The sequence below is a fragment of the Mixophyes fleayi genome, chromosome 3, assembly GCF_038048845.1.
Source record: "Mixophyes fleayi isolate aMixFle1 chromosome 3, aMixFle1.hap1, whole genome shotgun sequence".
Lineage (NCBI taxonomy): Eukaryota > Metazoa > Chordata > Amphibia > Anura > Limnodynastidae > Mixophyes > Mixophyes fleayi.
In genome coordinates this window covers 54,823,575-54,850,469 of record NC_134404.1, presented here as the reverse complement: position 1 = coordinate 54,850,469, position 26,895 = coordinate 54,823,575, and the positions used below count along the sequence as shown (strand labels likewise).

Genomic DNA, 26,895 nt, shown 5'->3' with positions numbered 1-26,895 from the left:
TAGGAGTCATCCCTTTCTACATAGAGCCAGAGGTTCTACACTTGCAGTGAGACAAATAAGATTGCTGAGGGTGGTCATAGATGGAGGTTCAGTTTGTATCCAGGCCTTGGCAATTACACATTTGGCACTGAGAGAATATGTGAGAATACTTTACTGGATGAACTGTCAGTGTTTTGGGGATTTGGGGTGCAAAGGAGGCAAGTCCAAGGGTCTTTTGATATATTATTATATTAGAGTGTCTATCTAAGTGTTTTGCTTTGACCTAAAATGGAACTATATGTGCAGGACCGGATTAAGGGAATGGAGGCCCCTGGGCTAAGGGGGCCTCCATTCCACCGTGAAGCCCCCCCGGAGAGACCCCCCCGTGATCCGAGCCACCTCACTGGTGAGGCCCCCCCTGTGAGCCGAGCCGCCCCCAGCCCCCAAGTCACTTACCTCCTTCTGAGAGTGAGACTCACGAGATCTCCTCAGTAAGGAAACTACAGCGCGCCGGGGAAGGACCGCAGTGAAAGTGCTCAGCATAATTGATCGGGCTTGGGACGCCCCCGCCCCCGTCCGATCAATAATGCTGCTGAATACTTTCAAGGGCCCCCTGGATACCCGACGCCCCTGGGCTGTAGCCCAGTTAGACCTCGGGTTAATCCGGCCCTGTATATGTGGGTTGGGCCACCATATATGGAGAAGAGTTAGATGACTTATATGGAGAGATGTATGCAACTCCTTCATTAATGTCTTCCTTTCATCCTCCTCAGGAGGGGCCCTAGATCTCTTTTCAATTCCTTGTTATGATGATATTCAGGGATGGGAAATTATATATATATATATATATATATATGATAGAGACCAGGCTTTCTTGGGGATGGGTCGACCTTAAGAAAAGTTCTTCAAACAGGGATGGTTTTCTGAAGACCTTGCTATGGGGAAACGTGTAAAGAAATTGTCTTATTTGGAAGTGTTCATAAAAGTAGGTTTGTTTAAATTCCACCTTTTTTTGATAGCTATAAGAATAAGTTCCCAGTGTCATTTCTATGTTATTTCACACTGAAACATGGTGGCTGCTAAGGAGAGCAAGCTCTTCTGAAAGAGAATATTAGTGATATATGCTTCCAATATTTCCATACCTAAGGGTAGGTTGGTTGTTCCTGAGGTCTATCTGTTTTATCTCAGCCAATACTATGTGATTTTATATATTACAGTCCATTGTGTCTTGAGAAGAAAAGGTAGTTACAATGTGGATTAGATGTAAGGCAACTTAATAGATATCATGTAAGGAAACTATTTGCCACTGAGTCTTGTGGGGTTTTTTTGAGGATAGACGATCTACCTCTTGGGACAGAGGAACTTCACTGGATAGTGCTGAATACTGACATAGGGAACATGACTTTGTAAGCAATATAAAATAATAGGGACTGGAATCAAATTAATGGTTATGATCCTGCCCAGCCTCAAAATGATATATATTTTCCAGGAGTTCAGATAATTTTTAATATCTAAAAAAAAAGTAGCAGAGAATTTTCCTCAAATAGATTACTATAGAGAGAAGTGATGTAGAGCCCCAGATATTTTATTTTATTTTGCTGCCATTTAAAACAGGACCTGCTTTTTAAAGCTTGTGAATCTTGCTTCACAATGTAAGAGATGTCGGATTTGGAATAGTTAATTTTAGAACTGTATAAATTGGGTATAGCCTTCAATAATCTTGTACATGAGATTCTGGAGGGAGATTGCAGACTGTGAGAGTGTCAGCAAAAAGTGACAATTTGTACTTGTGTTGAGCTATCCCAATCCCAGTTATATCAGATGTATCCTGTCATTGCCAGCAGATTTGATCACTGCAGCAAAGATAAGGGGTGAAAGTGGGCAATCTTGTCCGGTGCTATTTTGTATATTGAATGTGTCAGAGAAATCTTCATTGATCATGACTCAAGTTAGGGCTAGGTAGAGACTGAGCAGTATCATTCCTATTCTAGAATATAAATTAGGCAATGAAGGAGTCAAAAACTTTCAGTGAGTTGAATGAAAAGTGGAGGTTGAGGGAATAAGTTAGTGATTTCGAACACTGGATGTCAACAAGGCTGGAGGGATGTGCCAGAGAGGAAGTTCTGTCCATACTGGTGCTTAGGACTGAATAGCAATCTCTTGGTAATATGATTTCAACTTTTCAAGTTTGTATGGGTAGGGAGAGAGTGAGTATTGGAGAAGAGCTGATGGAATGCTGCGTGCGTCATAGATTCTTTTGTTTCTTTGAGGGGTCTCCCCTATCCTTCCCCATTTAAAGCCACTTAGCAGTTGATGTAACACAGAATATTTGCAGACATTATCACATGAATAGCGTAGCCACGAATTGCTCCACCCCCCAACGCCCAAGGGGGCATGTTAGTAAGACATATTCAGAGAGTCATTCCCAACAAGGAAGTGAAGCATATGATCAATATTAAATGGCATTGAGAGAACAGGCTGGATGTCTCGGCTTGTCACCGTGAGGTGGAGATAGTCAGTTGAAGATACTTCCGGGAGAAATAATCGCACTTTAGTTAGAGTCTATAAGAGGTAGTAGAATATAAAAGTCGGTCAGTTTGAAGAACTACCACTAGATGGTGGTGGTGTACAGGCATATATACATATAACGCAATGTTGGGAAGCCTGTTATTGCAATATCAGGTTAGTCTGTAAGTTTGCAGAAAGAGACAGCCTGGGTGGTTCCAAACACTAGTCAATGTAATTGTATACTCTGCCATGTTTGGGGGGGCATCAGCAGCAATACTGAATGGATTGTCTTATGCTGGTGGATGGGCACAGTACGTTGGTCATTCTTAGTCTGTGCCCAGACTGGATTTGAAACCAGGAGCGGATTAACAGAACTCAGCTACAGATCTCAGCCTTAGAGGTCCCTGAAGGGTCTGTGCCTACCTAGGGAGCTCCTGCCCTACAAGTGGAGGTGATTAGGGCAGTTCAGAACTCAGGGCTCATTGCTCTCTGTCTCAACTAGACCCAAAATGCTTGGGAGATGCTGCCATCCACCATGCCGACCAGGCCAAACCCCGGTTGCCTTCAATTTTATGTTGGTATATGAACTACTTCCATGACTGGTCATCTCACTGTTTGTGGTGTTATCTGTACTTAGGGACAACACTGATTTTTGATTTCACTCTGTACAGAGAATTTGATGTCCATCCAGTGGAATTAAAAAGACTTATATAGTAATCAGTGGCAAGTCCTCCTTGTCCTTCTCAGAGCCCATTGAGCTGGAGAGCAGAGCAGAGCTGGCTTGACTGCCCTTAGTAACAAGCAGAATATGGCACAGTTGTGTGGCTACATTATAAGATTACATTTATTTGCCCTGACAGGTACTGATAGCCCAAATTTCTACTAATTTTACTGAATCATCTAAGAAAGGAAAAGCTGGGTCCTTTTGCCATCACCTATAATAAATATTATTAACTTTAGAAATGATATAATGCATTTACTGAAATATTATTTTTTCTTTTTCTTTAGATATCAATGAATGTTTGGATCAAGTGAATCCCCCATGTGATTCCTCTGCTACATGCAAGAATACATTAGGCAGCTATCAATGCTTATGCACAGATCCATATGAACTTGCAGAAGATAAAAGGACCTGTGTAGGTAATACATTCTGACTTCATTATTTACTTGCAATGGGATCTGGTGCTGCTCTGCTCTCCATTAAACATATGCGCTTAAGTAGCTTCTGTAGTCTCTAGTTAATCATAGAGAATTGTCAAGAATAAATGTCAAACAGCTCATAAAATAAAATATCAGCTTATTTTGAATACTGCATGGTGTCTAAGAAATACTTCTTCATACATTGCCAACCATTCCATCTTAAGATTTTAATTAAGACCTCTGTTTATAGGAAATCATTTGCAAAATGCCACATCTGTTTCTTGAGTGTCATACAAAAATGTGCATTGTGGTGATTAATGATTAGTCTTTAGTGGAAAATGCCCATCCACCTTATTTGTGTCCTTAAAGTTAATACATACAAAATGCAATAATAATAATAGATTGTGTATAATGCATTAACAATATTTGTGCATAATTATAATTCAGTTACAGTGTTACAGGTAACCAATATGTGCGTGGCAGTGTTAGAAAGTAACTCAACTGACTTCTGGCTGAGGATGCTGGGAAACGTGGTCCCAGGTGCCTTTCCTGATTATCACATAAATTATCAACCTGGTTCAGATCTAGTGACTGAGAAAGCCATAACATACAGATCATCATTATATCAACATCAGTATATATAACAAACAGGGTATATGTGAATATATACTAAGTAAAATCACATAAATCTAAAAAGGGGCCCTATGTAATAGATATAGTTATTGAATATGTAAGATAAATGGATGCCTCAAAGGGGCTCTGTAACCACCCGAAGAGAAGTGAAAACAAAGTAAAAATTGAGAGGTGCTCAATGACTCTGAAACATATCAAATAAACCAAATAGTGATGAGAGAAGAAAATTATTATTAATTAAAAATAACAGCATAAAATACAATATATAAGTAAGATGTGCACACCTTAAAGCTAATTCTAGCAGTTGCAACTGACAATAGTAGTCATATAAAGTGAACAGCGTCTTAGAGTCCAGAGTGCCTTCTCATACGAATTCCATGGGGCATATTCAATTGTTGAATATCCCTCGCCGCGTTAAAACTATTACCGTTATTACGTTAACAGTTAGCTGTATTTCAGCTCGCGGCTCAGGGAGCTGCGAGCTGAAATCCAGCGAGAAAACTACCGTAATAATGTTTTTTCCGCGCACTATTACCGTTATTACGGTAATAGTGCGCGGGCTGCGAGATTTTTGGCGTTTACGCCAACAATTGAATATGCCCCTAAGTGTTTCATATGCTGTAACACAATGTTATTCTCTTCCTGATGTCAAAATATATACCTCAATATCGCGGAGAGAACTCTGCACATGAGGCTGCATGGACATAGGAAGACTGATTACCACCTGACACAGACAGCAAAAAAACATCCGAAAAAAAGGCGTCTGATGAAAAACAATATACAAGCATTTCTTCCTCTTTCGCCCGGGTTAGGAGGCAGCATTCTCCACACAGTGTGCGCCGTGTCTGCAGGTTAATTCACTTGCTTTCAATGTGATGACTGCTGTAATTAGGAGAAGCTACGTTGGTTTATGGGTAGATCTAAAGTGAAGAGAAGTATATCCATGCAAGTAAACGATGGAACTGAAACCCAGGTATTTTACTGTTTGTGGTGTGTGGGTACCGCAGACTTTAGAGTAGCTTAAAAAGTGTCACATTGACTAAAAACACCTGACGCGTTTTGACATATAGTATAGATTGATAAGAGGTAAAGATCAGTAGGGTGTTTTGTGGTATTTAAGGCTCGAACGGCCAATCAAACTTGCTTTGCAGATCTAGAAGATATTTAACCGCCTACTAACATAAAATGAAAAGAAGCGATGGATCGAGTAAGTATACAATTATGTTACAAAGCAAATTCTCTTATTCTAAACATATAATACATATAAAATTTACAGATAGCTAAATGTCATATATTAAGTATTGCACATCAAAATGTTGTACTGACAGTTAAAGAAAATTTGTTTTATAATCTGCTTCTTTAATACTCCAATTCAGAGACTGTTAAGGACGAGCAACATTTTATCCAGAATACAATTACTAGTAATACCCTATAAACTCATACTAATTCATTCAAATCCAGAATAACATAAGTATCATGTTCAGCAAACCATTAGAGCAACCCCCATGTGGATGGTGGTATTGTCCTCCTGGAAGACACCCCTCCCATCAGCAAAGATATGCTGCAACATGGGCTGAACAAGATTACACAGTACCTCTAAGTAACGGTTAGCATTAACTTTGCCTTCTAAAGGAATGACTGCACTCAAACCATGCCGGAAAAAAACACATACCTCATAATTATGGCGGTGGTAGTCATTTCAGCGACTACCACAATCCCGATACTACTTGCCCCGACAAGAATTACCTCACCGTCACTTTTCCTACATACTTGTCAAATGTTTATTATAGTGATTTGCAAGAATTGCGACGAACTCACAGGGCAGCAGCTGGAAATGACGTTACTTTTAATGCCGACAGTATTATTTGTGGTCTTAAAGGGACAATTTAAGAAGGCTCTGCCTCTATAATGTAAAAGCCTTACAAAAATACATTGTGGACCCGGCGCCTCCTTAAATTATCCCTTTAAGACCACAAATAATACTGTCGGCTTTAATAGAAACGTCATTTACAGCTGCCGCCCTGTGAGCTCATCGCAATTCTTGCAAATAACTATAATAAACATTTGGATTGACAAGTATGTAGGCAGGGCCGGACTGGCCATCTGGCACTTCTGGCTAATGCCAGAAGGTCTGATGGCAGAGTGGGCCGGTCCTGCTCCCTGCGATCCCCGTTTAAAATTAAATTAAATTAAATACATTTTTTGGAGCCGCCATGAAGTCACATGTCATGACGGCTCTGTGGGCGGCCCTGCTCCAGCGCATTCATAAAAAACACACTTACCTTAGCAGCCTCCGGGAATCCACTGTGTGCCCTCTACAGACAGTACTATGCGGCCGCGCGTAGTACTGTCTGTAGAGGGCGCACAGTGGATTCCCGGAGGCTGCTAAGGTAAGTGTGTTTTTTATTTCCACAGGGAAAACGGTGCTCCGGGGGAGAGGACAAGAAATGTGCAGGGGGATGGGACACAGGTCCTGAAACTGTGTGCAGGGGGGGGAGACACAAGTCCTGAAACTGTGTGCAGGGGGGGGAGACACAAGTCCTGAAACTGTGTGCAGGGGGGGGGGAGACACAAGTCCTGAAACTGTGTGCAGGGGGGGGGGAGACACAAGTCCTGAAACTGTGTGCAGGGGGGGGCACAAATCCTGAAACTGTGTGCAGGGGGGGACACAAGTCCTGAAACTGTGTGCAGGGGGGGACAAAAGTCCTGAAACTGTGTGCAGGGGGGGGGACACACAAGTCCTGAAACTGTGTGCAAGGGGGGCAAGTCATGAAACTGTGTGCAGGGGGGGACAAGTCCTGAAAATGTGTGCAGGGGGGGGAGACAGGTCCTGAAAATGCATGCAGGGGGGAGAGACAGGTCCTGAAAATGTGTGCAGGGGGGGAGAGACAGGTACTGAAAATGTGTGCAGGGGGGGAGACACAGGTCCTGAAAATGTGTGCAGGGGGGGAGACACAGGTCCTGAAAATGTGTGCAGGAGGGGAGACACAGGTCCTGAAAATATGTGCAGGGGGGGAGACACAGGTCCTGAAAATGTGTGCAGGGGGGGAAGAGAGGCTGACAATGTCTGCAGAGGGGGGAAGAGGAGCTGACAATGTCTACAGAGGGGGGGGGGTAAGAGGGGCTGACTAAGTCTGCAGAGGAGGGGGGGAAGAGGGGCTGACTGTCTGCAGAGGGGAGGGGAAGAGGGGCTGACTATGTCTGCAGAGGGGGGAAGAGGGGCTGACAATGTCTGCAGAGGGGGGGAAGAGGGGCTGACAATGTCTGCATAGGGGGGGAAGAGGGGCTGACTATGTCTGCAGAGGGGGGAAGAGGGGCTGACAATGTCTGCAGAGGGGGGGAAGAGGGGCTGACAATGTCTGCATAGGGGGGGAAGAGGGGCTGACTATGTCTGCAGAGGGGGGGAAGAGGGGCTGACAATGTCTGCAGAGGGGGGGAAGAGGGGCTGACAATGTCTGCAGAGGGGGGGGAGAGGGGTTGACTATGTCTGCAGAGGGGGGTTAAGAGGGGCTGACTGTTTGCAGAGGGGAGGGGAAGAGGGGCTGGCAATGTCTGCAGGGGGGGAAGAGGGGCTGACAATGTCTGCAGGGGGGGGAAGAGGGGCTGAATATGCCTACAGGGTTAATGAAATGTCTTGCGTGGTATTTAAAAAATAGAGCAGCTTTGGAGGGCATGATATCTGTTTTGTGTGGCAGTTACATGGCTGCTCTCTTGTCTCAGCTATCACTAGAATATAGGTAGAGGTAAATATTTTATTGACCACAAATATTCAGATATTACTTATATATGCCTGTACAATAGGGTAGTGTTATCTGTCCATAATGGAGTGTTGTTTTTTTTAAAGAGCCCAATCATTCAGGGTTTATTAACATTATAGTAAAATTTTTGCATTTTCAATACAGGACTCCAAATTTCCAGAAGCCAGCGAGAAGACAACAAAGCAGCAAGAGAGAAGAGCAAGAACAGGTAAGAGACAATGGCGCAATCAATCTAAATGTGAATGCTAAAGAATATTTTGGAATATTTATTTTTAGGAGTATTCCTATACATTCGGGAGGGCAGGGGTAGGGAGGCGCTGTTGGTGTATTTGCCTACGGTGACCGAAACCCTTAATCAGGCCCTGGGTTTACTGTAGTCGTTTCATGTTTTCGCACTCAGTGGGAACAGTACGCTTTTGTAATTCAAGCAAACTGTTTTGCACAACCAGGGAATTGATCAGGGTGGGCAGAAGACAAAGTGTGATACACAAGTTTGTGTTGCTGCTTAACATGTTGGACTGCACCAGCAACGCCACTTCAGCATGCAACAATATTGCGCATGGAGCACACAACAGGTGGGCCTGTGTGTGTTTTAAATGCCAGGGCTGATTTTTAGTCCCAGTTCGGCCCTGTATGTAGGAAAACTCACTGTCGGCTAATCCTTGTCGGGGTAAGTAGTATCGGCTTTATCATGCTCGCTTTAACGTACCACACTCAATTATGGACACCCAGAATCCTTCACTGTTGGATACAAGCACTCATGCCTTTAGAGTTATTAAGGTTGGCATCACATAGGCACTCATCTGTTGAGAGCATTCACCCACCCTACCTGCTCTGTAGTCTTTAGCATCCATTGTGTTCTTTGCACCACTCAGAAACATACATTGTCTGGTGTTATGAGCAATTTATGTACTGCAATACTGCCATGATATCCTGCTATGTGGAGTTCTCATCAGTGCATTTTTGAAGAAACTGGCTGCTTTGCCACTGGTTAAACTTTGCAGTCAATTGGTCCCCGGTAATTTAACTGTATTGCATTACACTTCAAATTAATGCATTGATATTATGATCCTGTATAATGTAATTCAGTCCACTGATTTCCATTGCTGATGATGTTTTTCCTTCAAAGTTCTATCACCTTAGACACTTTTGTTTAGGACACATTAGCAAGTGGAGCTGTTTTGGTGATTGAAGCTGCTGTTAAACACTTCTCAGCAATCACCCCTCTTTCAATGTCAATGAGAGTCTCCTCTTGCAGCCATGCTAATCATAATTATAGGCAACCACACAGTTATTAGCATACACATACTATTGTCAATAAAATCAGCTGCAAACTATTGATCCTCTCTTTATTTTGTATCTCTTTCCTTTATGCCTAAGACCTAATAAAAGTTGGCAGTTGGTCAGAGCCAGATTAAGGGGGTTGGCCAGGGGCATATGCCTCATGGGGCTTCCCTGACAAGATAAACCCACAACTTTAACTAGGGCAGTGCAGCTGCTCAGGATATATGTATGAGCATGGTGCCATTGTTGACCCTGGGCACCAATATGCAGGGTGCATCTGTATACAGGGATTGCTTACCTGAACCTGGCTGCACCGTTCACCGGATGCAAACAATGCAGAGGCTTTTATCTCTATTTCAATGACCTCCTGGCATCTTGGCATTACATTGCAATGCCTTTAGTGTAGAAGAGTTTGGAGGAGAGGAGAGGATTGGCACCACCTGCTGGGGCTTGGGTAAGTAAAGTACAATAGGGGAGAAGACTGGGGTTGGGGGTAGACAGAGAAAACCTTGATGCTATCTTCAAATGCAAAGTTAGGTACAATGACTAAAATATGTGCAGAAAGTTATTTTACTGCACTATAGTCTGTTTACTCTAAATAAATTACCCATTATTTTTTTTTATTTTTCATGAGCTATTGTAAGGCTGCTAGTTTCCTTATAAAAGCAAATCATGAGCTCTATATACAAAATGGGAAAATATACATGGCAAAACAAAGGCTTAATAATGTATATGCTATAGTTTCTTATAACTAACATATAGTAAAAAATATTAACCTTTATATAATGACAGGGGCTTGGACAGAACAAAAATCTGTGATTGCAGTATATATATATATATATATATATATATATATATATATATATATATATATAGCTGGTTGGGCGGGCACATCCTCAACGTCTCCAGTTCCCAAATATCAAGATCCAGAGACTGTGATTTTCTGCACAGGTTTTTTAAAACCGGGCTTCCGACCATTGATTCAGCTCCTGACATGCCCAGTCGGACTTGTTCACAGAGGACCTCTATAAAGAATGGAAAATCTTGCTCCAGGACAAGTGAATATGGTAGCTTAGGTGCTATGGTTGCCACTTCTTTTATGGTTTGTCCCTTATGTCTAGTTTCCAACAGAGTCTTTGGCAAACTCTTGGTTGCCCCATGTGTGCAGCACACCTTAATTCTTGACAGCCGCCACACCTTGGCTTCAGCCAGGACAGAGCTGGAGACCACTGTAAGTTTACACCCGGAGTCCACAACTGTATGGTCAACCTTGCTGTTTACCCACACAGTCATTTTATTTAAATCAGGTCCACGGGTTGTGAAACTCTGGAGATAGCAACTTTGAAAGACAGGGCCAGCTTGGGCAAGTGACCAGTCCATGTATTTATTGGGTCTAGTGCATCTGTCTTTAAGGTGTCCAAGCTCTCCGCACTTGAAACACCTCTGGTCTGACACATTTACAGCTGGACCTCGACCAACAGCAGCACCACAGTATATCTCTGACCAAACAGCGCTATGAGGCATCACGGACCAATCAGCGCTATGAGGCTCCAATGACCGGACAGCGATATAAAGCTCCATTGACCGGACAGCACTGGGAGACATCTCTGGCTGATCAGCGCTGGGAGACACTTCGGGCTAAACAGTGCTGGGAGACACCTCGAGATGAACAGTGTAATTGGTCAATTCCTTGGGGACTGGAAACTCAGGTTTACACAATTGGATGCTCTCATTTTTGGTGTTTACTAAGTCCCTCAGAGAGGATGCCAATGCCACAGCTTTGTCACATTCTTCGGCATGCTTATCAAAAAGTCTTTTCTTCATGGAGTAATCGTTCAAGCTTTTCATACTCTGCAACCTGATGCTGCCTCTCTAATTTGCATTTCACAAGTTCCTTTACAGACTCTCTTGATGTGTGCACCTATTGCTGAACCATGACAAGCTTTTGTTTTAAAACAGCAATTTCTTGGTCTTTCTCTGCTGCTTTCTGTTATGGCCACCGGTGTGGCATAAACTCATAGAACAGGTAGAAGAGGTCTTCACCTTTAGCAGCCGCCTTTCCCGTAGAGACTGGTTATGCTCACAGGTACTCAGATGCCACCAGGTTTTATGCTCAGAGTAGTATGAGTTTAACCTAACACGGAAGTGCACAGGTACAGGAGGTAGCACACGGAGTAGCGGCAGGCCAGAGATCAGTGGACTGGACAGAGCACCAGAGAGAATGTCAGGTATAGGCAAAAGGGTCAAGGTCACAGGCACAGGTTATGGATCCAGGGACAGGCAATAGGTCAGGGTCACTAGCAGAGGTTCAGAATCCAGGTATAGGCAATAGATCAGGGTCACTAGCACAGGTTCAGAATCCAGGGACAGGCAAAAGGTCATACACGGGTAATCAATCTCAGGTTTCAACACCAAACACAGGAACAAGAGCAGGTAGCAGTGCTGGAACAGGACGCTATAACCGGCAGTGAGGCCCAGTCCTCACTGCCTTAAATAATACAAAGAGCCAAACAGAACAGAGCCCTACAATCATCCACAGGAGTAGCTTAATTGATTAGATTACTAGTGGCCAATGAGAGTAAAGGTGCCCAGCTAGTACAAATCAGCCCGGTAGCTGCATAATAAATTACTTTCATACAGCCAGTAACACAGGTAATAAGCTCTCTTAGATTAGCCACTATTGGCTAAGACAAACCAGCCCTGTGCGCACGCGCCTGGCTATCTGACAACTGGCTGGGCGCTGCGACAGGTAAATACAGGCGTCCCGGTTGTTGCCTAGGCAACCGGGACATCGGGATCTGAAGTGACATTCCGGTCATCATAGCGACGGCCGGGATGCCAGAGAGCAGGGGAGGAGAGTCGTGGCACACTGTTTTTTCTCTTTCTTCACACAATTTCTGCATCTCTTTCAACTCTTCTTTCAGGGATTCAAAGTCCACATTTTCTTGCTCTCTCTGATGCAATTTCTCTGCAGTTTCTGTAAGTCTCTACTGTTTTTTCTCTTGCTGTATATATTTTTTTATAACTCATACAACTGTTGATTTGAGCTCTTCAACTGTTTTTCAAGCCAAGAGATTTCTTCTTTAAAATATTTATTCATGTAGTCATATTCTGCCATGACCACATAATCTTCTGTAAAAGTTTTCTCCAAGCAAACATACTCTTCCCTGGCCACATAATCTGACCCAGATAACACCAGGCTTGTGCAGAGAGTATTAGATTTTTCAACTTAATTTCTACCCTGCAAACTCCCATGCAGGTTTTCCAAATTTTTCTGCTGGAACAGAATTTCTCTTTGACATATTTTATTATTTTTCTTGCCCATCTGGAATAAAGATCATTTGTATAGGCAACAACTTTTCTTTGCTTCATTGAAGCCTTTAAACCACACGCTGTTATGAATCTCAGTGTATTCACGAAGAGCAACAGAAGTGTAAAGCAAAGTGTCTTTATTCAGGTAAATACAAAAACAAAGATTACTCAGATCCACTGATAAGAACAGGTTCCTAAGGAGACTGTATAGTAAAAATGTCAGTGTCACGGCTAAGGATATTATTGGATCCCCAACCTCTACATAGGTGGTAAAGCAGAGGGTGGTTGAGACAAAACACGCTGGAAAAAGTTCAGATGAGAATCACAATGAAGAAATACACAGACGATGGAGTAGTGTTGCAACTTTAGTATATTGTTCAATGGTGCAACAGCAATAAGTATTGTACAACTCAGCTATGCTGAGTACACAGAAAGTCATAAATAAAATATTCACAGCAGTACTTCAGGTGGTAACCATAGGCAACAGCATGCAAACAAATAATACAGTTCAACGCTGAGATGATGATAATCCAGAACACTTGACACCTTGTAACACCAATATCAATAGAGAAGAATCACTGACACAGCTTGAAAGTCCGATGAAGATAGTATAGAGACTTGGCTGATCCAGATGAAATGTGATTCACTTAAGCAGGTAGTTGCAGGTAATATAATGGTTCTTTATCAGCGGAACAACAGATGTATATAGTCCAAGTACTAGAGACATGCAAGGAATGTTGCTAGAAGTACAGCGTGACAATAGGAATCCAATACACGAAGAAACATAGGTTCAACACTTGATGAAATAGCAGCTGATATCGCACAGAACTTGATTGTAGTTCAACAAGAATTACAGACTGCCGGGCAGAGAGGTAATAGAGCCAATCAGTGCACAGATAGTAATAGGCAACTCACGGGATAGTTCAATGTGCAGATAAAGTTCAAGTAATGATTGCAGCTAGCGATGAACCATGGACAGGTATTTAGCGGAGCCAGATAGAGATCAGTGATGACAGGCGATCTCGGCAACCGATAACATCCAGAAGACACTCAGAGGAAAAGGCATACAGCCAGAACCCACGGCAGGGTAAGTAACATGAAGATCAGGCAATGAGTCCCTGATCACAAGAGGTTGAAATAGTCTTCAGTAACCAATAAGCTTCAGAGGGAGGTTCCAATTAGGAAAATAGAAAACAGCCATGAACAGGTAGAGACTCTGAAACAGGAGACAAGCACCAGCATAGTTCCTTAAAGGGCAAGTCACACAGCAGCACCTAGTTATGGGAGCGGTGTGTGACAGTCAGGAAGAGGTATTATAAGTTTTACCCCAGTCCAGAAGGCACAAGGCTGTCCAGGAAAGCAGACAGAGTCCAGGGATAAGGCAGTGATCAGACAAACAAATCCAAATAGCCAGGCAGAGATCAAGCAAATTAGCGAGGTCCATAAGTCTGTCCAAAAGGTCAGGGCACCAGGCAAAACAGCGTGGTCCAAGGTACAGGCAAACGATTCGGAGTCTCAGGCAAGCAGGCAAGGTCCAAGGTACAGGCAGGGGTCATACACAGAAGTTCAGTCCAGCAGGTATATACCAAATAGCACAGGAGCAGGTTAGCAGCAGCCAGGAACAAACGGGATGAACTGCACAGAGCACAGCTAGAGGCAGGTACTTAAAGCAGTGCAACAGGTGCAGTTCTAATCAGGCATAATGCAAGGAGATTAACTCCTTCAGGCACATAGAAGAGTTCAGGAACAGAACAGCAGCACCTCTGGTGGTATGAGGCACTGCTGCTAGGTACAAACAACAGAGTTGTAACACACGCTTTACATTCATCCAGTACTTTCCACAGGCAATTAGCAAAACTTCTGTGCTCAGGATTTTTTAAACCACATCCAACTCACAACTTAGTGAATAGACAAGGTGTAGCACTACACCCACACCCACACAGACAAATAGGAATATTTTTCTAGACCACACCCAACTTACAGCTCAGAGAATAAATAAGGTGTGGCACTACAATTCCCAGCAAATTTTCGCATTCTTTGGAGAAAAACAGGTGCTGAACAGTTCTCAGTAATATTGCTTCTTTTTGTCTCTCTACAAAAAAAATATTTGCTTTCTCTGCAATACAGCAATCTTCCTAGTGCAACTGACAGATTTACAAACAGTTTGGTGTGTGACAGTGATATTCATTACATTTCACTCAATATCATTGCATCTGGTTTGCTTGGTGGACAGCTATGTATTGGCTGTCCTTTACAAATCCCACAATGACACCACTTGTAAAACTTATGACACCATGTGACACTGACACCCCGCAGACATCAGACACCAACAGCTTCTTTCTTGAAATCAAAAGGTGCTTTAATGTTCACATGACAATAACAGCATACATTTTTGTCAGGTTGACACCAGTAAGCAATAGCCAGTTGCCTACACCTCCTCGTGACCCTAATACTAACTATCACAGTCCAGATTTCTATCCACTGGCCAACTTGTTTAGCATCATACAACCATTCTTGCTCTGCAAAGATTTCCTGGGCCCTCACCTGTCCCTATGCAGGAGAGCTGTGTCCGTGTGTGTGTGTGTGTGTGTGTGTGTGTGTGTGTGTGTGTGTGTGTGTGTGTATATATATATATATATATTAGGGATATGCACCGGCCACTTTTGGTGTTTTGTGTTTTGGATTCGGATTTGCTTGAGGTTCTGGGTTCGGATTTGTTTCGCAAAACACCTGACGAAAGGTTTTGGTTCGGATTTAAGGTTTTGGATTCGGATTTATTTTGAAAAAAACATAAAAAGTGTTAAAATCAAGTTTTTTGGTTTATTTTCACTCCTACGCTATTATTAACCTCAATAACATTCAATAACAATCATTTCCACTAATTCCCAGTCTATTCTGCAGAATCAGTGAACTTTGTAATATTGCAGCACCACTGGACTTATACTACAGGATTGTTTTTAGTTATTTTTTTTTAATTTCTTTTTTTTATAACTTTTTAAAAAAAATTTGTGCTGTGCTGTGCTGGGCTTGGCTGGGCTGGGCTGGGTCCTTCTAAGGCCGTGGTCAGGGAACAGGGGTAAATTACCCCAAATGGGATAAAAATGAAATTCCTGGGGGTATTGCTGCCGATTCACATGCTGTCAGTTGGATTGTAGACCCCTTTAAATGTGAAATTGCTGTTGTACCAGAAGAGCCTCAAGGGTTGGCAGAGGCACTTCTTGAGCTCCGATGCAATAATGAAGCACGTATTGCATTTGAAAACAAAGCAGATCTGTCATATTTTTGGACGTCAACAGCTGCAAAGGCATTCAACATTGCACATGAGGGGGCAGTCAAAAAGTTGCTGCCCTTTGCAACAACCTACCTCTGCGAACAAGGATTTTCCACTCTAACGAACATAAAAACAAAGCGGAGAAATCGATTGGACGCTGAAGATTGTATCCAAATTGCTCTGACATCAAAATGCCCCAATATTGATGTTCTTGTATTAAAAAAAAGCAACATCATTTCTCCAAAACCTGATGTTTGGAAGTTGAAGCTTTCAAAGAAATTTTGAATAGATTCAATAAAATTTAGAATTTTAATATATGATTGCCTTCCTATCTAATCAAGGGGGTAACGACGGCATATCTAAATATATTTTGGGGTAAAAGGTAAAAAAGTTCCCTGACCCCTGTTCTAAGGGCATTGTTATTTCCCCAGCACAGCACGAGATATAGCAGGACAGAGAACCACCTAACACACCCTCCCTCTACCCTGATCAATGCCCGAGTGAAGATGGCGGCGACTAGCGGGGAATTTATAGGATCCGAGTATCGCAAGATCCGACAGCGGGATTATGACTCAGAGCCTCGGTTTCAGTTTTGCAATTGGCGGGAATACCCGGATCTGTCTGGAATCCGGCTCGGATCGGCAATGTTCGGGTGGGCTCGGATTTCAGATATCCGAGCCCGCTCATCTCTAATATATATATATATACTGCGCACTCCATTCTGCACAAGATCTGCGTCTCTCATCCACACTCATTACATCCTCCTATTCCCAGTTACAGGACTTTTTCCGGGCTGCACCCACTCTATGGAATTTTCTCCCTCGCACAATAAGACTTTCCTCTAGTCTACAAGCTTTCAAGTGTTCTCTGAAAACCCACCTCTTCAGACAAGCTTATAATATTCCTCAACCACCCTCTTAACCTCACTACATTACCCTATTACCACCTGTTATACAACTACCCCTTGACCAACATTGTTGTGTGATAGGATCATTTAGCTTATGAGTCACTTTTACCTTTGAAGTCTGGCTCAGCCGACTGCAGATGTAGACTTAACCTCATGTGTCAAACTCCCATTGTCCAATAAATTGTAAGCTTGCGAGCAGGGCCTTCTCACCTCTTTGTTTTACCCAGTTTGTTTATTAGTTTACTATGTTTGTCCCCAATTGTAAAGCGCTACGGAATATGTTGGCGCTATATAAATAAATGATGATGATGATGATGTATATATGTATGTATATATATATATATATATATATATATATATATATATATATATATATATATTATCATATACAATGTATACATATAATAAAATCAACTTTTTAATTTTGTTTTTAGAGCAAAATAACAAAACGTAGGGTCCTGGTAACACCCAAATATTTTCATATGGTAATCCCATAATGAATTGCTTCATTTTACAGATTTTACAGAACTGTGCTTTTAAGGATAGTTGATTCACACTTAGCACACCCACATATTAAACATGAATACCACTCTATTTCACTGGCACATTGACATATTGCATGAACTCTTAAGGCATAAACCACATGGGTGCACAAAGTGGTGCCACTATCTTTAAGGTCTGTCCACGCAGAAAGGTTTTTTGCTATTAAACACTGCAAATATTTATAAAAATGCTACTAGAATTTAAGGGAATTTTGTTGTGTCCAGGAGCTACATTTCTTTTTTTATAACTATTTATTTTGAAAAAATAGCAATCATGTACAGATAAGAGTCAACAATAAGTATATTTGCGGGGCGAGAGACAAAAACAGAGAACAGTACATGTCATGAGCATGTGTCAATAAAGCTAAAAATATTTGAATAGCAAATATATAAAGTAGGCAGAGGTTGACAATAAACCAACAGGTAAGTATACAATTTTCATCCAGAATACTCAAGAAACTATAACATTTTATAACAATATAATGGTGGGGGGGGGCACTGGTCGCCACCGAGACTGAAAGAAAAAGAGAACACACTTCCCAATTATCTCCACAGTTCCCTATCCCTATCCTTCCTTTTTAAGAGGAGAAACAAATAAATAGAAGAGGGGCAATAAAAGTTTCAGAGGGGATTACTACTTAGATTCTCTGGGAAGGAAAACAGCATCGAGAGTCCAGAGTCAGGCTACTTATGAACCTAGGGAGTCTTTTTAGGAGGAAGGAGTTGGAACAAGAGGTATGGGGTTATAAGTAAAGCCAAGGGGCCCAAATCTGGTGAAATTTATCATCCTTATCATGCAGGTGGTATGTCATCTGTTCCATCCGGACAATAAACCAGATATAAGATGTTTCCAAGACTTAGCTACTAGGCATCGCGCAGCAGCCAGGACATGGGAGGCCAATTTCGCAGACTGTCTATCATCATCCATTAAAGGGTAACAGAGAAGAAAGGACCATGGGTCTTTCCGGACAGGGCATGGAAGGAGGGAGGCGAGGAGGGCCCTAACTCGATCCCAAAAGGAGGATATTTTAGGGCAGGACCACCAAATATGCAAAAAGGAGCCCATCTGGCCACAACCCCGCCAACATAATGGAGAACTAGAGGGGAACATTTTGGTGAGTTTGTCGTGTGTGTAGTACCACCTATAGTATACTTTATATGCGTTCTCCTTCACCGAAGTGGAAATAGAGCTGGTGGCAACTTGGTCTCTTATGATTTCCCAATAATCCTCCTCTGGGGGGGGCCCAGATCCCTCTCCCACTCCCTCTCATGCCTACCGCCCGTGTCACGGGCACTAGGAGTCTTTACCCAGGGATCACCAGGTGATAGGCTTACCAGAGCAATGTAGGTGGTAATATGGTACTCTGGTAGCAGGGTGATCACGGAACAGGAAATAGCAGATGATGAGATGCACAGGAAAGTCTATGACTAGCAGCACTGGTAATATGGAGGTAATAATACACGAGGAACTGTATGGACAAGGACACGTGAAGGTAGTCAGTGGTCTGCGATAGCAAGTTGTATCACTGCTATAGTGAGGAGGAATGTCCAACAGAAACGAGGAGGTGATGAGAGTCAGCGGTCTGCGGATAGCAAGTTGTACCGCTGTCTGAGTGAAGGAATGAAATCCAAGTGGAGGTATCCGGGGAGTCAGTGGTCTGCGATAGCAAGTTGTACCACTGCTATGTGAGAGGATACTGGAACAGGTGATACAGGAAACAGGGATCAGTGGTCTGCCGCTAGCAAGTTGTACCACTGAATATATATGTGAGGAGGTGCACGGGGAGAGACTGCAACACAGGATATACACGGCACCTTAAACACGATCCACAGTAATATGCACAATATATATATGAATGACTGAACAGCACTGCAAATATAGAAAGTCTCTTGAAGTAATCCGGCACAAGATAATACAGTCAATGATGGTAATAGTCTCAGCGGATAGTAAACTCCAGAGGAGAACAAACTCAGTCCAGCAAGATATGCAATACACCAGCACAGTCAATGAGAAGTATGCATACCGTGGTTCAGAAGCAGGCAGTCAGACAGGAGTGCAGCGATACCTGAGCGGCATGAGGCCGGCAGGATGAGAAGTCCCTGGATAGATGAAGCAGAGGTCTAGTAGGTGCAGCGCACAGGTAAGTAAACCAACAGGGACACGAATCCACAGGAATCGGTAGAACGCGGAACTGGACTCTTGGAGGACCCAGGAGAATGGTGATGATCTAGCAGCAGGATAGCGGATGAGCCACGAATCCAATGCTGACAGGCGGGTAGAGACCAGCGGAACACAGGAAGGCGTGGAAAGCGGATCAGCAGTAGATGGACGATTAGCGCTGGCAGCAGCAGCAGGACTCTGCGGATCCCCGGAGGTAACCAGTAGCAACCAGCAGGTGCAAATAGCGATGGAACACGGGTGAGCAGAGTAGACCAGGAGCTGTTGATCACGGAGAGTAGCGGATGGCAATAATAGCAGCAGTCTCGAGGAAACACGGGAGAGATGAGATGAAGACTGCAGTGCACAGGGGCAGCGGATAGGAATCAGCTAACAGTCACGATGATGAAACACAGCCGAGTTGCAAGCTGGAGTCTGTAGTGCACGGAGGCAGCGGATAGGAATCAGCTAACAGTCACGATGTTGAAACACAGACGAGTTGTACGCTGGAGACTGTAATGCACAGAAGCAGCGGATAGGAATCAGCTAACAGTCACGATGTTGAAACACAGACGAGTTGCAAGCTGGAGACTGTAGTGCACGGAGGCAGCGGATAGGAATCAGCTCACAGTCTTGATGATGAACAGGTGAGTAGATGTGGAGAGTGGCTGAAGTGCACGGAGGCAGCGGATAGGAATCAGCAAACAGTCACAATGATATGAGATAGAGTTGAAGTGGCTTAGAAGACTGTAGTGCACGGAGGCAGCGGATAGGAATCAGCTAACAGTCACGATGATACAATTGATGGTAGAAGTGGTATGGGAACCACAGTAGTAGAAGTGGTTTGGAAACCACAGAGGTAGAAGTGGTTTGGAAACCACAGGAATCAGCAGCGCTGAATAAACGAGGAAACACCTTCAGAGACTCATGGGGAATGAGACTCCAAGATCAGGCAACGTGGTGTTGACCACAGGTGCTTAATATAGGGAGTGTTGCCTGATCTGCCAATTAAGTTAAAGGGACATACACTGAAGGATTAGAAAGGGCTGCACATGCGCAGACCCTCAGGATGGAGGACGGCCACGGTTCCTATAAGTCCGGGAAGAAGCACTCACAGTCCGGTGAGTGACAGTACCCCCCCTTTTAAAGGTGGGCACAGAACGCCTGGAACCGGGCTTGTCCGGATTTTTGGAATAAAACTTCTTCAAAAGGGTAGGAGCATTAAGATCTTCAGCTTTGATCCAAGAGCGCTCCTCAGGACCAAAGCCCTTCCAATGAACGAGGAAACGGAGGACTCCTCGCGAAATTTTTGCATCCAATACCTCAGTAATCTCGAAATCCTCCTCCTGATGAACTTGAACTGGCTGCGGAGCTGAGGGAGGAGTTGAGAAACGGTTGATGATGAGAGGTTTGAGTAAAGACACATGGAAGGCATTGGAAATCCGAAGATTCTTAGGAAGAAGAAGTTTAACACATACTGGATTGATTACTTGAATGATCCTATATGGACCAATAAAACGAGGAGCGAATTTCATAGATGGAACCTTCAAACGAATATTTTTGGTAGATAACCAGACACGATCTCCAATTTTTAGTGGTGGAATAGCCCGCCTCTTCTTATCTGCGAAAGACTTATATTTGTTAGATGTCTTCTTTAAACAGGTTTTGACCTGAGACCAGATATTTTTGAAGGTCTGACAAGCAGTCTCCACAGCAGGAACTTGGGTGGGAGGGAGGGCAGGAAATTCCGGAAAAGACGGATGGTGACCGTGAACCACCAGCCCTTGACTTTTTGAAGATGACTCCTGAGATCCATCTTCAGCGTCCGATGATGTCACGAACGCCCGATGAGGAGGAAGGCGTTCAGACTGAACCTTATCGCACAGATCCGTAGATAAAGGATCCTGTGGAGGAGGACCTGGTGGAATAGACGAATGCTGTCTTTTGAATGAAACCACTTGAGAGAGACAACGATGATGACATTCAGCTCCCCACGATGTAACTTGAGAAGTGCGCCAGTCAATCTGGGGAGAATGACATTGAAGCCATGGAAGGCCTAAGACAATCGGACTTGTCGTAACAGGAAGAATTAAAAACGAAATCTCTTTATGGTGTAGCCCACCAATCTGAAGCGTTACTGGAGACGTACTCTGGGTGATGAGACCGTTGATGAGACGTGATCCATCTATAGCCGTCACAGTAATGGGTGTTTTTAACGTAATCACTGGTAGGGACCATTGATTTACTAGGGATTTAGAAATGAAATTTCCTGCTGCTCCAGAATCAATCAGTGCTTGAGACTCAAAGGATTTGGTAGCAAGGGAAATCGTAACATCAAAAGCGCAGGCTTTTAATTTCGTAGAAGATAGAGAGGACTCCAGGAACCCTAACCTTATCTCCCCAGTATTGGTTAGAGCCCGGCTTTTCCTGGGACAAGAATTGAGCATATGCGTAGAATCGGCACAATAGATACAAAGTCTATTCTTTATTCTTCGGTCCCTCTCCTCTAAAGTTAATTTGGAGCGACCTATCTCCATGGGTATCACCGGAGATGAAGCTGGGTGAAATTGAGGATTTGAGAGAAGAGGTGTTTTAACCGAAGTTGTTTTCTCAGGTTCTCTTTCACGAAATCTCAGGTCTACACGATGGCAAAGAGAGATCAAATCTTCTAAAGAGGAGGGTAGTTCTTGTGAAGTCAGTGCGTTTTTAATTTTATCGGAAAGCCCCTGCCAGAAGGCGGCGATCAGTGCCTCAGCGTTCCACTGAAGTTCAGAGGCTAATATCCGAAATCTAATGACGTACTGAGCCACAGTGCGAGATCCTTGGCGAAGACGGAGAATGCTAGATGCAGCGGAAATAACACGACCTGGTTCACCGAATACACTTCGGAACGTGGAAATAAATTCGACACTATCCTGTAACAATGGATCGTTTCTTTCCCACAGAGGGGAAGCCCATGCGAGAGCCTGTCCAGAAAACAATGAAATAAGATAGGCCACTCTGGAACGATGGGTAGAAAAATTTTGAGGTTGGAGCTCAAAATGAACTGAGCATTGAGTAAGAAAACCCCTACAAGTTTTGGGGTCTCCATCGTATTTTGACGGAGTAGGCAGGTAAAGCGTGGAAGCCGTAAACACCTGGGATGGCACTGGGGAAACGGAGGAAGGCACAGGAGCATCAACAGTAGTTGTGGCATCTTGCACAGACGTTCTTTGGGAGGCTAACGCCTGGTAACACCGCAGTAAATGCCGTTGGCGAACTTCCTGTTGCTCAATACGGGTAACCAGATGCCGCAGCATCTCTTTGGCTGTAGGTTCCGTATCTGGGTCTGTCATGGCCTGATCTTACTGTCACGGGCACTAGGAGTCTTTACCCAGGGATCACCAGGTGATAGGCTTACCAGAGCAATGTAGGTGGTAATATGGTACTCTGGTAGCAGGGTGATCACGGAACAGGAAATAGCAGATGATGAGATGCACAGGAAAGTCTATGACTAGCAGCACTGGTAATATGGAGGTAATAATACACGAGGAACTGTATGGACAAGGACACGTGAAGGTAGTCAGTGGTCTGCGATAGCAAGTTGTACCACTGCTATAGTGAGGAGGAATGTCCAACAGAAACGAGGAGGTGATGAGAGTCAGCGGTCTGCGGATAGCAAGTTGTACCGCTGTCTGAGTGAAGGAATGAAATCCAAGTGGAGGTATCCGGGGAGACAGTGGTCTGCGATAGCAAGTTGTACCACTGCTATGTGAGAGGATACTGGAACAGGTGATACAGGAAACAGGGATCAGTGGTCTGCCGCTAGCAAGTTGTACCACTGAATATATATGTGAGGAGGTGCACGGGGAGAGACTGCAACACAGGATATACACGGCACCTTAAACACGATCCACAGTAATATGCACAATATATATATGAATGACTGAACAGCACTGCAAATATAGAAAGTCTCTTGAAGTAATCCGGCACAAGATAATACAGTCAATGATGGTAATAGTCTCAGCGGATAGTAAACTCCAGAGGAGAACAAACTCAGTCCAGCAAGATATGCAATACACCAGCACAGTCAATGAGAAGTATGCATACCGTGGTTCAGAAGCAGGCAGTCAGACAGGAGTGCAGCGATACCTGAGCGGCAGGAGGCCGGCAGGATGAGAAGTCCCTGGATAGATGAAGCAGAGGTCTAGTAGGTGCAGCGCACAGGTAAGTAAACCAACAGGGACACGAATCCACAGGAATCGGTAGAACGCGGAACTGGACTCTTGGAGGACCCAGGAGAATGGTGATGATCTAGCAGCAGGATAGCGGATGAGCCACGAATCCAATGCTGACAGGCGGGTAGAGACCAGCGGAACACAGGAAGGCGTGGAGAGCGGATAAGCAGTAGATGGACGATTAGCGCTGGCAGCAGCAGCAGGACTCTGCGGATCCCCGGAGGTAACCAGTAGCAACCAGCAGGTGCAAATAGCGATGGAACACGGGTGAGCAGAGTAGACCAGGAGCTGTTGATCACGGAGAGTAGCGGATGGCAATAATAGCAGCAGTCTCGAGGAAACACGGGAGAGATGAGATGAAGACTGCAGTGCACAGGGGCAGCGGATAGGAATCAGCTAACAGTCACGATGATGAAACACAGCCGAGTTGCAAGCTGGAGTCTGTAGTGCACGGAGGCAGCGGATAGGAATCAGCTAACAGTCACGATGTTGAAACACAGACGAGTTGTACGCTGGAGACTGTAGTGCACAGAAGCAGCGGATAGGAATCAGCTAACAGTCACGATGTTGAAACACAGACGAGTTGCAAGCTGGAGACTGTAGTGCACGGAGGCAGCGGATAGGAATCAGCTCACAGTCTTGATGATGAACAGGTGAGTAGATGTGGAGAGTGGCTGAAGTGCACGGAGGCAGCGGATAGGAATCAGCAAACAGTCACAATGATATGAGATAGAGTTGAAGTGGCTGAGAAGACTGTAGTGCACGGAGGCAGCGGATAGGAATCAGCTAACAGTCACGATGATACAATTGATGGTAGAAGTGGTATGGGAACCACAGTAGTAGAAGTGGTTTGGAAACCACAGAGGTAGAAGTGGTTTGGAAACCACAGGAATCAGCAGCGCTGAATAAACGAGGAAACACCTTCAGAGACTAATGGGGAATGAGACTCCAAGATCAGGCAACGTGGTGTTGACCACAGGTGCTTAATATAGGGAGTGTTGCCTGATCTGCCAATTAAGTTAAAGGGACATACACTGAAGGATTAGAAAGGGCTGCGCATGCGCAGACCCTCAGGATGGAGGATGGCCACGGTTCCTATAAGTCCGGGAAGAAGCACTCACAGTCCGGTGAGTGACAGCCCGGAGGTAAAAGTACATTAAGAATTAAGCTATAGATAGAGGAGATCATGCCCCTACTTAAGGGTGAGGAGAGACATAGAGATCTAAAGGGAGACCTAGGAGGAGGGAGAGGAGCCCCCCCGAGGAGAGAGCCCACAAAGTGTCGTAATTGGAAGTACTCATAAAATTTAGGATGGAGACTTGGATATATAGGGCGTAGGCTATCCCAGGAGATGAAGGCCCCCTGAAATAACAGGTCTCCGACAAATCGAACTCCCGCAGTGAGCCAGGGGCTATAGAAGGCAGCGGAGAGCCCAGGAGAAAAGGCAGGGTTACCCCAAAGAGGTAGGACAGTAAGGGAGGACACCGGAATCTTGAGGTGGGGTCGGCAGGTCTCCCATATTGCAGCTGAAAATAGTAGGGTAGGGCATTGGGAGGTGAGAGGAGATCTAGTTTGTTTTGAGAGACCCCATATACAGGACAAAACTGGAAAATTGAGATAGGCGGATTCGATGTCAACCCACGACAGTGCCGCGGGGGGGGGCAAAGAAGGCTACGACCTGGCTCTGATGAGCCGCCCAAAAGTAAATTTTCAAATCCGGGAAACCCCTACCAACACCTCTGGTGGGTCTCTTTAAGAGAGCCAGCTTAATCCTGGGAGACCGGCCGTTCCAGATAAACTTAGAGAGACATTTTTGGATAGATGACAGATCCGAAAGGGGGACTCGGCTAGGAAGGGTCTGGAAATAATAGAGGAGCTTAGGAAGGAGATTCATCTTGACAGAGATGATCCTGCCCAACCACGAAATTGTCACGGGCACTAGGAGTCTTTACCCAGGGATCACCAGATGATGGACTTACCAGAGCAGTATAGGTGGTAATATGGTACTCTGGTAGCGGGGTGATCACGGAACAGGAGACAGCAGATGGTAGAGAATGCTCGTGGAAAGTCTATGACTAGCAGCACTGGTAATATGTAGGTAATAGTACACGAGGAACTGAATGGACAAGGGAAACGTGAGGGTAGTCAGTGGTCTGCGGATAGCAAGTTGTACCACTGCTATAGTGAGGAGGAATGTCCAGAAGTAACGAGGAGGTGATGAGAGTCAGCGGTCTGCGTTTAGCAAGTTGTACCGCTGTCTAGGTGAAGGAATGGAATCCAGGTGGAGGTATCCGGGAAGTCAGTGGTCTGCGTTACCAAGTTGTACCACTGCTATGTGAAAGGATACTGGAAACGGGTGACTCAGGAAATAGGGAACAGTGGTCTGCCTCTAGCAAGTTGTACCACTGAATATATATGTGAGGAGGAGCACGGGGAGAGAAATGCAATACAGAGTATACACGGGCACACTGAACTTGATCCCACGATGATATGCACAATATAGTAATGACTGAACAGCACTGCACAATAATACAAAGTCACAGGAACTATCCAGGCAAAAGGTAACACAGTCAAATGATGGCAATAGTCTCAGCGGATAGTAAACTCCAGAGGAGAACAACTCAGTCCAGCAAGATATGCAATTCACCAGCACAGTCAATAAGAAGTATGCATACCGTGGTTCAGGAGCAGGCTGTCAGACAGAAGTGCAGAGATAGCTGAACGGCTGGAGGCCGGCTGGATGCGAAGTCCCAGGAGGGTAGGAGCGGTAATCAAGTAGGTGCAGCGCACAGGTAGGTAGACCAGCAGGGATAGAAACAAATACTCAGGAAGCAGTAGTATATAGAACTGGACACCTGGAGAACACTGAAGAGTAGAGATGGTCTAGACGAGATGAAAGCAGCGGGACGTTGATCCGATGCAGACAGGCGAGTTGACACAAGCGGAGACACTGTAGAAGCACGGAGAGCGGATCAGCTGGCTGCAGACACGAGGAGTACTGGAGGGTTGCGATGAGCAGGGAACAGCAGATACACGGAGGCAGCGGATAGGAATCAGCTGGAGCAGTCACGATGAAACACGGGAGAGTTGAAGTGAGCAGGATACTGTAGATACACGGAGGCAGCGGATAGGAATCAGCTGGTGCAGTCACGATGAAACACAGGAGAGTTGAAGTGGACTGCAAAC

The 26,895-nt window shown here is 44.4% G+C and overlaps 1 protein-coding gene across 1 annotated transcript in view; it reads left to right on the top strand.

Moving 5' to 3' along the window:
• Window positions 1-26,895, top strand: part of TPO (thyroid peroxidase) — a 155,032-nt gene that overhangs the window by 92,725 nt on the left and 35,412 nt on the right. The window contains exon 9 of the mRNA XM_075200837.1: window positions 3,496-3,621. Coding sequence (XP_075056938.1) covers window positions 3,496-3,621 — 126 coding nt within the window. The remainder of the gene's footprint in view (window positions 1-3,495; window positions 3,622-26,895) is intronic.